At 53.1% G+C, this 15,342-nt stretch overlaps 6 protein-coding genes across 6 annotated transcripts; all 6 read right to left on the bottom strand.

Annotated features, from left to right (window-relative positions):
* Window positions 1–101: 101 nt before the first annotated feature.
* An09g06500 (uncharacterized protein) lies at window positions 102–1,617 on the bottom strand (the record flags this gene model as incomplete). Its single annotated transcript, XM_001393928.3, has 3 exons — window positions 102–148; window positions 182–764; window positions 820–1,617. 3 exons carry the CDS (start codon window positions 1,615–1,617, stop codon window positions 102–104), a joined length of 1,428 nt encoding a protein of 475 aa, XP_001393965.3.
* A 412-nt stretch (window positions 1,618–2,029) lies between these two features.
* On the bottom strand, window positions 2,030–4,346 carry An09g06490 (uncharacterized protein; the record flags this gene model as incomplete). The annotated part of the gene is made up of 3 exons (XM_001393927.1): window positions 2,030–2,120; window positions 2,170–3,615; window positions 3,676–4,346. 3 exons carry the CDS (start codon window positions 4,344–4,346, stop codon window positions 2,030–2,032), a joined length of 2,208 nt encoding a protein of 735 aa, XP_001393964.1.
* Window positions 4,347–4,975: 629 nt separating this feature from the next.
* An09g06480 (uncharacterized protein) lies at window positions 4,976–6,472 on the bottom strand (the record flags this gene model as incomplete). Its single annotated transcript, XM_001393926.3, has 2 exons — window positions 4,976–5,645; window positions 5,709–6,472. 2 exons carry the CDS (start codon window positions 6,470–6,472, stop codon window positions 4,976–4,978), a joined length of 1,434 nt encoding a protein of 477 aa, XP_001393963.1.
* A 504-nt stretch (window positions 6,473–6,976) lies between these two features.
* Window positions 6,977–7,564, bottom strand: An09g06470 (uncharacterized protein; the record flags this gene model as incomplete). The annotated part of the gene is made up of 7 exons (XM_059749897.1): window positions 6,977–7,028; window positions 7,060–7,078; window positions 7,119–7,131; window positions 7,168–7,242; window positions 7,289–7,310; window positions 7,353–7,420; window positions 7,550–7,564. The coding sequence occupies 7 exons, from the start codon at window positions 7,562–7,564 to the stop codon at window positions 6,977–6,979; spliced, it is 264 nt and encodes an 87-aa protein (XP_059601470.1).
* A 642-nt stretch (window positions 7,565–8,206) lies between these two features.
* On the bottom strand, window positions 8,207–9,225 carry An09g06460 (uncharacterized protein; the record flags this gene model as incomplete). The annotated part of the gene is made up of 3 exons (XM_001393924.3): window positions 8,207–8,327; window positions 8,407–9,127; window positions 9,186–9,225. 3 exons carry the CDS (start codon window positions 9,223–9,225, stop codon window positions 8,207–8,209), a joined length of 882 nt encoding a protein of 293 aa, XP_001393961.1.
* A 1,492-nt stretch (window positions 9,226–10,717) lies between these two features.
* Window positions 10,718–15,337, bottom strand: An09g06450 (uncharacterized protein; the record flags this gene model as incomplete). The annotated part of the gene is made up of 3 exons (XM_001393923.3): window positions 10,718–13,880; window positions 13,951–14,060; window positions 14,117–15,337. Coding segments are annotated over 3 exons (4,494 nt in total), but the record flags the coding sequence as incomplete, so codon positions are not given.
* Window positions 15,338–15,342: the final 5 nt, after the last annotated feature.

Here is a 15,342-nt window from a genome sequence, read left to right as displayed (position 1 = left end):
AGCAACTTCAGAACCTAAAACACCACCCACATGCACCCACAACATGGATGTAGACCATAACTCCACGCTTGCAATTCGCATATCCCCTTCTTCTCCATCTTTCAACCAACAATTCTTTCTTGCTCCCCTCTTTCCTTTCTCTCAGAAACTGAGAAAGAAAAGAAGAAAGAAAATCACTCACTAGGCGGCCTAACCTTAACCGGCCCCTGCCCAACCTCATCCCAATTCGTACTCAGCGACGTCCCCTGACTCTCCACATAACTCTTCACCATAGCGCGGCGGGTATCCGGGTCCGCATTGGCATAGAGTTTCTTGAAGAAGCCATCGACGGCATCACCGCCTCCGAAGTCGGAGTTGATGGATTCGGCGTCGGATGCTTCTCCATCATCTTCTTCTCCTTCTCCTTGTTCATCCTTGGGCTTTGAGCTGCTCTTGGTCTTGTCCTTTTTCGATTTCTGGGTTAGGCTGGAGGCGAGCTTGTCCCAGTCTTTGGCGCCGTGGCGGGAGGAGGTGGGGTATGATGGGGCTTGGGCTTGTGTGGTGGTAGTGGTGGGTGTAACCGTGGGCTGGGGAGTAGAGATGACAGGTCCGGTGGTAGATTCCAGGGCGCTCCATTTCTGGCCGGGAGTTTTCTTGCGCAGGGAGATTTCGATCTTTGTGGAGAAGACGGAGACTTTAGAGGTGGAGGGGTCGATGGGAGCGAAGAGCGGGTCGAGAGTGAAGTCGTATTCGGCGCCGGAGGGGAGGGGGAATTGGATGGATGTCTATGTATATAGGTTAGTGGCTTGCATGTTTAGGTCAAGGGGAATGAATACATACCGAGTCCTCTTTCAGCTCAATAGCCACTTTATCCTTGGGCACGCCTTTCACGTAGAGCGTCACAACAACCGTCTCACCGGACTGGTACCATTCATGACGGACCTTGACCTGCTGCTGCTGTTGTTGCTGCTGCTGCTGAGTCTCCTTGACCTCAGCTCTCTCCTTCTCCTCCACCTTATCCTCAACCTTCTGACTCTGCTTCTCTTCACCACCAATACCCTCACCAACCTTCCCTCCCCTCAACTCCTCCAACTGTCCCCTCAACTCCTTCTCCCCCGGCACTTTAACCCCCACCGGAACCTCCTCCACCTTCTCCCCACGCTCACCACTCTGCTCGCCCAAACCGTTGACCTTCGCCCTAATCTTCGCCCCCCAAATCCTCACCTCCGCCTCAATACCCTTCCCAGCACCACCCCCCATCGCCTTCCTCACCTTCTCCTCCTTATCTTCCCCACCATTACCGTCCTTATCCAATCCAATCATACCCTCCACCACGCCTACCACCCCCTCCGCAGCAACGTATCTCCCCATGAGAAACAAAACGATGGCTCTCCGCATCTGCGCCTCGACGATCAGCTCGCGTTTCCCCCGCTCGCGGGCGAGAAGAACGGCGGATTCGGCATCGCGGAGGGCGGCGGAGAGGTTCGGTGTGGGCTTTAGGCGTGAGAAGGCTGTTGAGCGTTTGATGAAGTAGCTGGGCGAGCGGGGGTGCGTGAGGAGGGCGGTCGTGTAGTGAATTGTTGCGGTGTGGGGGTCGGACTGTTGGAGGGCGGTGTCGCCGAGGGAGGCGGCGTTCATTTTGAGGTTTTGAGGTGGTGGGTTGGAGTGTGGTGGTGTTTGGATGGAGGTGTTGCGTTGTGCTGTGTTGTGTTGTGTTTGTTGGGTGGGTAGATAGGGTTTAAGTATGGGTCTGAGTACGAGATGTGAAAAATGAGTCTTGTTGTTTGTAAGGGAATCTCCGAAGAGAAAAGGAAATAACGTGAAAGAGAAAGAGGAATACAAGTGGAGAGGTGAATGGAATGGAAACAAGTTCGATGATCTTCTTTGGAGAGATGCGGGGAGCGGAGCATCCACGTGATTGGCTACACATCTATACTCTCCAGATCAACGATAAAGAAGATAGTATACATGAATCATATTATCAATTAGTAGAAGGTTATAGTAGTATAGTAGTAATACATGTACTCATAGAAGAACAATCCATAGAAGATCAGACCAACTCCTCATTGCCAAACTTGCGCGCATACAATCCCAAGGCCCGGATCGGCCAGTACAGCTTATAGTTGGGATACGAAATCATGCTGTCACTCGTTAGTGGAGAACTCTCAATCAATCGATCATGATACTCACCAAGATTGGTTAAACACTCCCTCAATCGACTCCTGCAACCACTCTCCATTGGCCTGCTGCCGCGACATCAGCAGCTGCATTGCTTTCCGCAGCGGCTCCTTATGCGGATACCCGGCCTCCATCAATGCCAGACTGGCCCATGCCGTCTGCACGACCTGCGACTTCTCGTGCTGCACATAGACGTGCTTCTCGCTGCTGAGGTACGACTCGCCCCAGCCGCCGTCCTCCTTTTGCTTCGAGATGAGGAACTCGCATCCGCGTCGGGAGTCCGCGCTCGTTTCGTACGTCTCTCCGATGCTGGCCAGACTCTCCAGGGCAAACATCGCCGCGTACGTGAAGCAGATGCCCCAGGACCCGTACCAGCTGCCATCGGCGCGCTGCACCCGCTTGATGTACTGAACGGCCTTTTCCTTGGCGGACTTGATCTCTGCAGCCCGGTAATTCGGATAGTATTTGCTGAAGAGGGAGAGCGCGGTGACGGACGCGGTCGTGCACTCGGGATAGTCGTATCCGATCATGATCCCGCCGAACACCTCGGCTGCGTTGAGCCACTCGACTTTCTCGGATGCCCGCGTGGTTTCGTACTCGGTGAACCCACCAGTGGGGTTCTGCATCAGGAGCAGGCAGTCGACGCTGTCCTTCAATCGCTCCTCCGAGATCAGTTTCGGGAAGTTGTGCATCTCCTGCAGCTGGATGGTCGAGCGCAGTCCCTCGGCGGTGCAGTCGCTGACCGTGTATCCCTGCGTCTTGTTGCTGAATGGCCATGCGCCCTTGCGGTGCTGGCGGTAGCACTTCTCCTGGTCCGGCACGTTCTCGCGCAGCTGATGGTCTTCCAGGAACTCCAGTGCCTTGGTGAGCATGGGCCGCCATTTCGGGTCATCGCCGAACCCGGCCACCACGATACTCTGCGTGATAAAGGCCGTATCCCATACCTGGACGCCGTTGGTGCCGTTCATCAGCATGCCCTCGTCCTTCATCCACATGTAGTCGTGCAGCCGTTCGCGATGGCGACGGACCGAGTAGCTGTCCGGACCGTCATGTTCGTAGCACACAATCATGTTGAACGGGTTGCTCACAGGCCCCAGGCCAGCGTAGTCGGTATTCTCGTCCTCCATGCGGACCAACTCCCACGTCCACTCCTCCGCGCGACGCACAATGGCAGGGACACGAAGGTAGGGGTTCCAGATGTTGACGAGCAGAGAGTTCAAGGTATTCAGCAGCCAAGTCTTGGGGTAGTAATTGTCTGCCTTGTGAATTGAGTTGCGATGCGCCGCAAAGTCAATCGAGTCATACGGCTGGGTATACAGCTCCTGCCGCAGCTGCTTGGTGAGAGGGTCCAAGGGATGCGAGAACCTCTTAGACCACAGATACGACATGGGCAGAAAGACCTGGCGAATATGAATCCACCAGCGCCAGGGCGCAAACGGCACCCAGTCAGGAAGTAGCCTGGTCGAATCAGTATCCCATCCACAAATCACCCACTAGACATGATAGAAACAAACGTACCAAATCTCCGGCGGCACCGGATTCACACACTCCCAATCCATCACACCCAAGACAGCCAGCGAGAATTTCGCCCAATGGGGCCCATAGATGGCACCTCCAAATTGATGCAACAACCCCCTGGCCTTGATCATCCTAGGATCATCCTCGCTCACACCGATTAACCTCAACGTAACATAATTCATACAAGTACCAAACACAGAACTGTGAGCTTCAATATGCAACCCCCAGCCGCCATCCTCAGGATGCTGCCTAGCAAACAAATACCGCTTAATCTCGGTGGCATACTCCGGCGGAATAGGCGTCTTAGTAACATAGTACGTGATAATCAAGACAGGCAGCAAGAACATGGGCCCGCCATACTCGCACGCCCAATTTCCCGGCTCCAGCTGCAACTTGGAGAAGAACTCCAGCCCGTTCTCGGCGCATTGCAGAGGCGTCTGGGGTTTGGGGAGCTCGGGAAGTCCCGTGGGGAGACCCAAGAAGTACTTATCTGCGATGGATTGAGGCCATTGCTCGTTCTCTGCGTCGGATTCCAGGTAGTGCCAGGTTTGGCGGCCGCGGTCGTCGCGGAGGCGCCAGCGCGTATAGTCAGTTTTGAGATCGCCGTTGGCGTCGGGGGTGAGATGGCCTTGGGCGGGAGTTCTCCACGGGCCGATGTGAGATCCCGACATTGTGATGGGGGGTTGTTGTACACTTATGGTATTGGGGGGGGGGGGGGGGGGGGGAATTGAAAGGGTGGAATGGCAGGGTTGAGATTAGTGGAGAGAGGGATAGTGGGAGGGATAGCTTATAGGATACAACCACACTCGAGAGGAGAGAAAGGAAGAACAACACACTAATCTCCCTTGCCCGGATTTTATTTGCTGCCTGTTGTTCGTGCAGCAGCTGTGCAGTTGGTGTTTTTGTTGGTGCAGGAAACTGAGGGACACTGGCTGCTGAGTCATCAGGGGTGCCTGGCTGGAGATCAGCATAAAGAGAGCAGGAAATCCAGTGTTATAGTTTACTGCTGCATGCAGGAACGCATGGAATAACGGTCGACGCGAGAGAAAGATCGTAACGTTAAATCAGCGGCTATATGACCTGTTACATTAAATATTACTATCTAGTGTTTCTGCACTCTATCATCAATCCCAGAACATATAAAGCACACACTATCGAGAGGTATCAAGTACGCAAAACGACACGGAATCATTCTACCGATTCCCCCGGGTATCAATCCAACCTGTCCCATCCATTACCGTAAATTATGTGATCCTGGCCTCATTCCGACCAGGTGTGAATTACGCCTCTTGCTAGCTTTTTATTTGGCTTCCGCTGCGGCGGGCGCCTCCTGGGTCGTCACTGCAGCCTCTGCCTTGGCCGGCTCCTCGGCCGCCGGCTGCTCTGTCTTGGCTTCCTCCTTGGCCTCCTCCTTTACCTCTTCCTTGGGAGCCTCAGCCTGCTCTGCCTTGGCTTCTTCCTTGGGAGCCTCGGCCTGCTCCTGCTTGGACTCCTCCTTAGGCTCCTCCTTGGGAGCCTCCGGGGCAGGCTCGGCCTTCTCGAGGTTGACCGTGAACGCATCCTCCTCCAGGGTCGCGCCGTTACCACCATAGGTCTTGGGGAACTTGTCCTTCAGGGAAGGGAACTCGCGGGCCAGGTTGGCACCGTTGGAGATGGGGTGGAACTTGCGGGTGGTGTTCTTGCTGAGGAAGACCTTCATGGCGGCGAACATCCAGCCCATGATGGCAGGCACGTTGACGAAGAACTTCTCCCGCAGCAGCTCGGGGTAGGCCATGGAGAACACCTCGATGGTCTTCTTGCTGGCCGCCTTGATGGTGGGGTTCAGCCGGAGGAAGCTGACGTTCTGGTAGTCATGGACCTGGAGCATCTGGTACGGGTCCTCACCGTCGTAGTCGATCACGGTCGTCGCCTCACTCAACTTCAAGTCCTTGACAGCGAGCTCCATGAGCGCGACACGCCACTTGATGAACCTAGGCGACAGTTAGATTTAACCCTCTTCACAATTCCGAAATAGCAGCAACAGCAGCACTTACCCATCTACATCGCCAAAGGTCTGATCAATAGACTTGACATTACCGTAGACGTTCCAAGTAACAATGGTCTCCTTGCCATTCGCCTCGGGATACTTGGTGACATAGCCCAGACCACCATAGCGCTCAGCACTGTAGCGGCCCTCGGTCAGGGCGAGGGGGTTCATCTCCTTGCGCCATTGCAGGGCCTTAGTCAGCTGCTCCTCGGCCAGCTTGACATTACCCTCGTTGGCGCGCAGGAACTTGATGAGAATGTTGACGGTGGGGACATCCGAGGAGTCCTTGAGGGTGACACCCCACATCTCATTGTGGCCAGTGGAGGAGAGAATGGCAGACAGACGATCGAAGAACTGGCTCAGGGCCGGGTTCTTGGCCAGATACTCGGGCTGAGCGGGCTTTTGTTCCTCCTCCTTTGCTGCTTCGGCCTTGGGCTCAGCCGCGGGCTCTTCGGCCTTCTGCTCCTCCTTGGATTCCTCAGCCTTGGTCTCCTTGGTCTCTTCCTTGGGTGCTTCCTCCTTCTTATCCTCGGGGGCCTCCTGGGCGGGAGCGGGAGTGGGTTCCGTCACGGGAGGTTCCGTGGCAGCGGGGGCAGGAGATGCTTCTTCTCCTGTCGTCGCCTGCTCGACTTTTTGTTCGGCTTCTGGCTGAGGTTCAGGTTGAGTCTGAGACTCCGAAACCGCAGGCTCGGTAGTAGTAGTGGCGGTGGTGGGGGGTTGCGCCTCGGGGGCAGCAGGAGCGGCGGCGGTCTTTTCGGGCTGATCGGCCATGATGGATGTAGTGGGATGTATTATTTGGTAGCAGTAGATTAGTGAAAGATAGAGAGAGGGGAAATAAGAATTAAAATGAATGTATGGAATTGCGTGATGCGATCGGACGCGAGCGGGATGGCTTTCCAATAACAGCCGTGGAAATGAACAGCAGGGGAGAAAAAGAGAGAGAGAGAGAGAGAGAGAGAGAGAGAGAGGAAGAGAAAAGAGGAAGAGGAGAAGAGAAGAAAACACGAGAGACCAGAAAAGACAGAAAGCGCGAAAGAAACGAAGCGAAGCGACAAGCAGGCAAAGACGAAACTAAGAAAGCACAGAAAACGCGCGCAATCCAATCAGAGATAGCAGTGGATTAATTAATTAATTGCTGCAGCGGCCGTTAATTTCAATTAGGAGGTTTCAACGGCGATCAGACAAGACAACTAACTGATTTGTTTTATTTATCTATCGATTTCTCTGTCATCTGGAAGGTTTCAGACCAGATCCAGAGTAGACCAAACAAACAACTTAAAATATGGATCCATCCCATGGTTGAAAAGTCATATACCATGACTCTTCACTACTAGATAATAGTAGAACCCAGCACAAACCTTATACTTGATTCAACATCTGATCCATTGAGTGGAAGTGAAGGAAGGCACACACACACACAGAGTACATAGCTAGTACTCCGTAGTACAGTAGAATAACTAACTAACCAAGTTACTCAGAATAGCAACTCGACTAGGAAACCGAAAATGATCCATCCCATCCTCCTGAATCTTGGAGTGGGCCTGCAAGGATGTTTCAGGAGAGAGAGAGACCGACAGACAGACTCACCAAGAAAAATCCCAGAATGCCCCTGACAGGTTACAGCATGCGGTGACTGATCACATCCACTCACTTCCTCCAGATGACATGCAAGGCACCGACTCGAGGGTTGGTTGAGATGCCGACTCTTGGATTCTGATACTATAATTATTCTTCTTGTCTCAGGTGGTCGGATGATTTGACAGCCTCGGGCTTAGCGGAGAGGCGCGTGCTCTAACTCACTATTACTCAGAGTAGTCTGGCCGCGGACTCAAGGTGACTACTTATCACCTTCTCTAATGGCATTGGTTCCCTATTTTTTTTTTTTTTTTTTCTTTTTCTTTTTTTTTTTTTTATCTTCTATGTTGGTTTGATTCGGTTTACGGAGTACTTCCCAGAGTATTGGATGATTCTATTTTTTGACGCGACTCATATAACCCCGAGGGTGACGAGTCCCCCCTGGCCTGCTGTGGTCAGACAAACAGTCTAGAACTCTCCCTGCTTCGGGTGGGTTATTTCCCTGACAGCTAGCTCATTTACTTCATCGTATCTAGTTTTTAAACAAGACGTGTCAATAATCCATAACTCTCTCCCCTCCCCGTACATTTCATTTTTATCTCTCTCGTCTATCAATCGATCAAGCAACCCATCATTCGCTATGAGAGAAAAAAAAGAGCCGACACAATCCACATCAGCTAGCAGGAAGAGTGAACAACTAGAGAAGAAGAAAAAAAAAAAAAAAAAGAAAAAAAGCAAAGTACTTCCCATAGATTCATACAAGTCCGTCCCATCATGACTAAACAACGCTGGGGAATATACAGAGTCCGTTTATGCAGCAAGAATCAACTAGTCCCTCCCTCCATCCTATTTTCCTATCACCTCTTCTCGTCCTAATCCTTCTCGAGTAGAGTGATAACTTAGTCCCGTCCGTCCATTCCTTTCGCTCCCTCACTTTCCTCCATTTAGAAATCGCTCCGGGATCCTAGGCATCGGGGGCGGCACCGCGGCACTTGAGCTGTCCCCCTCATCTTCGTCTTCGTCCATTTCGTCCTCGAGATCCTCAGGGTGGCTGGAAAACAAAGCCCGTCAGTATACCATACCTCCATGAGAAATCCCACAGCCATCCTGGGAATAGGGGAGCAACTTACGCAAGGAGATCCTTGATGTTCCGCATCTCATAGTGCTTCTTCCGATGCTGCTCGAACTGGCGATGCTTTTCCTCGGCTTCGCCCGCCGTCATCAACGTATCTCCACCAGACTCGGTTTCGCCGTTCAGCTCGCCAGCCCCGACCACAACGTGCTTCCCGCCCCGATGTGAGTCATTGCTCAAGCTTCGTTCGCGCACGATCCGATCGGCATCTCCCATATGCGCATCACCACCATACTCCTCGGCCTCTCCCAGCTCCAACTCCGGAATATCGTCCTCTGCGACCGTCTTCTTGGGCGCCTTCTTCGTCTTGTCCAGTTCGTCCACCACTATATCCTGCGCATCAATCAGACTTTCCTCGCCCGCCAGCTCGTCCTCATCCTCGGCGGGGTCATAGCGCGGCGCATAGGGGGTCTTGGGCTCATCGATCTTCATCTTGGCCGTCTTCTCCTGCTCCGTCAAATACAGGTTGGCCTCGTCCCACTTCAGGCGGGGCGACGAGTCGTCGTGATGACCGTGGATGCTGGCAAGAGACTGTCGTCGCGACGAAGACCCGGGGCGAGTGTTGGATGACGACCGACGTCGACCGGCATTCTGGAGGGTGTTCTGAAGCGTAAGTTCCTTGGTGTCCGTAGGGTCGGCCGAGGTTGAAGGGATCGTCAAAGTAGCGTGAGCATGCTGCGCGACCTGGGGCACCTGAGAGCTGGAGTTCTTCAGAATACCTGCTGTCCGATTAGCAACCAGGCGTAGGATGCGGATGATCGCAAGAGGTTTGTTTACCCTTGGGTCGCTTGTGTGCATCCTCCATATGGTGAGACATGATCGCCAAGCGCACCGAAACTGAGTCGTGTAGTCGTGTAGTCGAGATGTATAGATGGGGGGAAATAAGGTAGGAGGTTTGTAAAGTAAACAGCAGCGGCCGCCGCAGAAGGAAAATAAAGTATGAGAAAAAAGAAGAGGGGAAAAGCGGAAAGGGAAGGGATAACAAGATAAGAAGGCGGATCAGATGCGCAATAAATGCGACCCGAAAGAAATTCAATGAGCAGGGGGAAAGGGAAAATTCAATGACAGTCAGCTGCAAGTGCCCGAAAGGAAAGGCAGCATCTGAGGCTGAGCTGGCGACGAGACACACAGGAAGGAGGCCTGGATGAGGCGGGGGTGGGATTCCTCAGCCTCTGACGATGAGCCCGACAAATGAGGGCGGTGGCACGGTTGCGGATGATGAATCACGTTCGCGCGGTCCAGCTGGATCTGATGATTACTTGGTGGCTCGGTTCACTTTCTTTTTTTTTTCTTTCTTTGCTTAGCCAGAACAAGCAGGGGTAAGAAAGGGGAAAAGAAGGAAGTACAAAAAAAAGGGGTCAGAGAGTAAGGCGACCAGAAAATAGTCCAGTTGGGTTGAGACAGAAGTGACAGAAGGAGAAGAAGCAGTAAGAAGTAAATGCAAACAGACAGTCAGTGACCTGGCACGTGGGGCTGCCCGCCGATGACGTCGCAAGCAATCCGAGGGACTGGACTGTTTCCTACTGTTTCCCCTACTGTCCCATCTCCAACTCTCAAACTCTCAAACCTGTCGAAAGATCGACTGTCGACTCCCGACCCACTACGTGGTTGTGGTTGCTACCTGACTACCTGACCCCATCAACGTTGCATAAAGCTGCTTGTATTCTGACCCCTCTGGTGGACCGGGTTTCCCTGCGTCCATCCAGCTGCGGTCTGAGATGCTAACAAACTACAAAGCGTTTCTACACTCCCATCCTTGCCCAGTATGCAATAGAACTCCAAGAGCCCGATTCCCTTCGTCCCCCTTGTAAAGATGCGTCGACTCACCAGCAAGATAGAAAGCAAAGCAACAGAATGGTAGACAAACAAGTGATCGAATAGCAGAATGCCGCCCCAAGCACAAAAAAGAGGTATAAGTGTATAGGGGAATCTCATGACCCTGCCCGGCTCCGTGAAAGACGAAGGATATCCCGCAGAAGAGTAGCATAGCAAAATACAACAGCCAAGGGGAAACCGGGGTGAACACCGTCCATCCAGATCTGTCAAACAGGATATCAATAGATCTGCGCGTCTGCACCAAAATTAGTTGCGTAAGTAGACCCGCGTCGGATGCCAGAAATCGGCAGGTCGTGATTGGTATCAAAGTCATAGAAAGATGTGAGAAGGAAAAAAGAGAAAAAGAAAAAGAAGAGAAAGATATAAGTCCTAAAGATGATCACAAGCACATGCTCGCAAGCAATGAAAGAAAGAAACGAATTGAAAGTAAGGAAAGGACCGAGTATGAGTAGAACTGTAAAAGAAAAGGAGATTTATGCAAGAGACTCGAACTCCTCCCGCTCCCGAAGTCGATTGCGTGCAAGTTCGTCCCCACCACTGGCCGACAGCTGCATCCAGTGCAGTGCCAGGCACATGCTCTGCGGATCGGACTTGGAATCCTTGTCGCGGCGATACATCATTTCAGCTTTGAATGTGTCTCGCAACAGAGTGAGTGGTAGGGTCACCCGCGGGAGGAGTTCAGGGTGGGTGAGGTAGAGAATGGCCAGTTCCCGCTGGGCAACTGGATTGCCTTCTTTGGCAGTGATTATCCACATGCCCGCAGCATCCTCGAGGGCGTGCCCGGGCCGGGGTGTATGGTCGTAGCCGGGCGGATGGCGCCGGCTGAATTCTTGAGATACAATATTATCGGCGATTTCGACCATGCTATTGCAGATCTCGTCCTTGAGGCTCAGAGCCGCCAAGCCAAACTGTAGAAATGCAGTCCCGCTGTCAGTCTTGTTCAACGTCTCCGAAGGAACAAAGGCTGAGATGAACTGCAAGTCACGGAATAGCGTCTTCGGCTTCACTTCGAGGAGGAGGCTGCGTAGTGCATCCACTATCTGATTGTCGGTGGGTGCACAATAGTCGGAGGGTCGGGAGTCGAAAATGACAGACTCGGCCGCAGGAGTCGTCGGTGTATGAGAGGAATCCTGCGCATGAGCCCGCTTTGCATCAGACTCGGAAAAGCTATGACGGGCGCTTCTCTTGTTCTGGAACCCGGGAGTACGACCTCGCGGGTATGAGGGCTGCTCAATTGCACTGAATGGGCTTGTACCGTCGCTATCGGAGTTCAAAGATGCAACAACAAGCGCCCGCAGATCCCGCAATGCCTTTAGCTTGACAAATGGGTTCCCGTGTCGCGAGAAGACTTCTATTAGGCGCCGAAAAACAGACCCGTACGAGAAGCGCTGCGTTTCGTCTGACTGCATAGAATTGTCAGTAGCAGATGCAGACGGTGTCTCGGCATCGCCGAGTGTGGATCGATCTGCAGACTCCAGGGATCTGCTTCGCCGACGGTCCGACGGTGTGCGATGGAGGGTATGATGAACGATTCGCTCATCACACTCGGTATAGAACTGTTGGATGCGCGCGCGTTTCTTCATCTGGGTCCGGATTCTCTTCTGCTCCAGCGCGTTTCCGAACCAAGCGTCCGTCTCACTTCCACAGCTCCACACTGGGGAGCCTAAGTCACTTAGGAGCAAGCTTGTCAGGGTCTGTTTCAGGCCGTCCAAGAAAGCTCCTTTGCTGTGCGTTTTGCGATCATTGCGACGTGACGGCTGAATACCGTTATCGCTGAACATAGAGGGGGGCCGGGAATATAGGCTGGAAGCACTTGGTGCATAATGTGCGGGCTGATGTGGCGTTGACCAGAAAGTGCTGTACGAATCGCCGGTAGTAGTTGAGGCAGCCCTCCCCGGGGACCCGCCGATTGAAGAGGCGTCTGTGATCGAGGGTTCCCGAGGAATTTTCCACTTATCGGACATCAGACTCTGGAAAGAGGACTTGGAGTTCAGCGGAGGTAGGTCCTGCGTGAACCTTGAAGTGTCTGATGGGCGAGTAGTATTCCCCTGCACTGGTGAGGCATGTGGCGTGTCTTCACTAGACATATTGAAAGGCCGCATGCTCGAGGAGAGGCTTAGGAAGCTTCGGTTACTGGAGCCTTCGTACATGACTCGCTCTTTGTGATACAATTCGCTGGACCACAGCACCGGGGTTTCGGCCATGGTCTCGCCAACCAGCCGATTGATACTTGTCTTCACCTCGTAGCAGAACCGGTGAATTCGCTCCTCACCTTTGCAGAAATTGTCGATGTTGTTGTGAGACAGCCATTTGCGGATCAGGTCCACCTGCTCATCTGACAGCTTGTTGGGACCGCCTTGACTGCTCGGTGCCTTCATGATATTCATGACTTGCAACTCTGGTTTTTGGAGAAGAGAATTTCCGAACGGTCTCATGCTGCTGCGAGACCGGCCATCGCTTGGTGCTTGTCTGTAGAGGCGAGCAGAGTAGATCATAGTCTTCAATGCTAGTGCGACGTGTTTGGCATCTTCGTACCTCATCGAGTGCTTTACGTCAGTCATGTACCACATCTTGTCTCGGAGCTTGGCCACAGTGGCCATCATCTCCTTTACGGATTTTTGCACCCGTTGCACATGCCTGTTGAGGGCCACAAGATCCGTTTCACATCGTTCGATAACCGCCCGTGAGGTAGCGAGTGAGCGGACACACGATGCGTGCATGGGCTCGAGAATCCACGAGTCGTCCAGGCGTCGAGATGGGGAGTTTGCAACGCTGCGGACAAGCTGTCGGCCGGCATTCCACCAGTAGTGGGCACCGATGAAATCAGAGTCATGGTGGCAATGTTCCATGGCCCTATCGAACTTTTGCTTTAGGGATACATGAGCGTCTTGGGATGCGCCATGAAGATCTATAAAACCATACTCGGCAGCATCATCGGCAGGGTTATCCTGAATCAATTTCACAATGGCCGTTTGGAGAGCTTCAGAATTGTCTTCCATTCCCAAGGTGGTGGACTGAACGTCATCCACAGAGGCGTTTCCCGGAAAACTGGATGGGCCATCATCGGGGAATAGACCCCAGGTTAAGCATCTTCCATTTCGGGTCATGGAAAAGATGGTCCATTCTTCAGCTGCAGGTGGTTCCAGAGTTGTCCGACCATCGGGCTCGCTCAGGTCTGACAGCTCAAAGCGGATCCTGTCAGCATTGCGGCTCATGCAATTCTCTGGTAACGACAGGAAGGCCATGTCAGAGGCAAATAGTCTCTGGTCCTGGAGGGCGTGAATGGACATGTTATCAGAAGGAGGCCGGAAAAATCCCGGCTCAATAATAGACGCTATAGAGCGATCTGACCGAGCAGCCAAAGAACCAGCAGGGGACGAAGGCATCCCGGAAGATGAGAGTGGGGAATTGCATGTAGAAGCGCTTGTCCTCGGGAAAAGAGCATTCAGCAGGGCAAGAGTATCAGCAGCGGAGAGCATCAGGAATGCAGCAGGTGACTCCCGCCTGTTGAGAGCTGTTGCGCGGGAAGAGGGCTGGGTTCCGCTGACGTTCCTGCGTGGGTCGACGTGGTCGAACCGGCAAAGCATGCTCTCCACGTGCCTTCTCACCGTGGGACGAGCCATAGAATAGTGGTTCCTGCATGTTTGGATTAGCGATGGCTCGTTTATAAGGCTTCATGTAGTGGCCGGATGCAGGGACAACGGACATGGAATGAAGGACAGCAAAGACTTGCGAGTAGGCACGGAGTCCGACCTGTCCGAGGAGTTTCTCTCTAGCATCTTTTCTGATATGGAAGTCAAGCAAGAGACCGTGGGCCTGGACATGGTGTTAGAATAGGAACTTTGAAAACATCTGGGCGAGCCTTCTCATACCTCAGGGTAGGTCAGTGCGCTATAGAGGAACTTTGCAAAGAACCACTGGACGAACAAGAACTCAAGGAACCGTTCACGACCGTCCTGACGCTCGAGTTTCTGTAGAACAGCACTGCTTAATTGCATCACCGCATGCGGAAGCCCTCCATCTGGGTCATCCAGAAGCTGGAACAATGCATCTACTGCAGAAGCGAAGAACTCCTCGGCCACATCGGTCTTCAAGGGGTCGGGAGGCTCTGTACCAAAACTCATGCCAGGGGGGGTTTCTACATGTTCCAGGAGAAATGCGCCGGTTTGCAGGATATCCATGAGATAGAGCTCAAATTTGGGCTTCGCTTTCCATTCACTGTTTGTGGCCCAGGCACCTAGAATGTGGCCGAGAAGGGGATCGTACTTGATGCCGCCATCGGCTACAAGTTTTGCCAAGACAGACGACCAAACATCCAAGCGGAGTTGTGCTTCCGGGGCATCTGAATCCAATGGGGACGCATAAACGTTGAACAGCAGAGTAGACAGGGCATCCGTGCGTTCAAAAGTCAAGGCGCGATCTTTAAGGGAAGAGGCAGAGGAGCGCTTTGAAAAGGAAGCATGGGTCCGGGAACGGGATGCAGGTGGTGGGAATGACATCTCACTGGGATCGCCCGAAGCGCCCGCAGATGATACCAAGGCCGTCAGTTGGCTAGGAGTCAAGGCTCTTATCCTCTCCAAGATAAATTGAGGATCGGTACGGGCCAGATGTAGAATTTCCAAAAGATCGGACCTAGATTGGGGACTCAACTGAAGGAAAAAGTCCGGGGAACGGTCCACGGAGGACTCGCGGATGGGCGACCATTCTTCCAACGGATCCTGCCGGTGGAAGTTGCGCCGGAAAGCGGAATCGCACGATTCCTGGAGGTCTACCAGGGTATGATAGAGAGCAACAAAAGTGGGCTTGTCATCGTGTTTGAGGCGGTCGACCAAGCCTCGTTGGACGATTGAGCTGACGCGGACGAAGCGCGCCGAAATCCCCATTGAAACCTTGAGGGCATGGAGACGGTGCTCCAATGACTTCCGACGACTCTGATTATGTTGATTCTGACGATAACTAACGGCCAACTCCTCAAAGGATACCTTGGGCAGCTCCGTAGGCAGGGCGCCATGGTTGTTTTCCTGGGAATGTCCATCCTGGGAGCAGACGGGGCTTGCGACACGCGAAATCGGGCGATCCAAATCGCCAGACTCACCTA

Source organism: Aspergillus niger, assembly GCF_000002855.4.
Source record: "Aspergillus niger supercontig An09".
Lineage (NCBI taxonomy): Eukaryota > Fungi > Ascomycota > Eurotiomycetes > Eurotiales > Aspergillaceae > Aspergillus > Aspergillus niger.
Note: the sequence above shows the minus strand (reverse complement) of the source record. Positions and strands in the feature narration are given on the sequence as shown.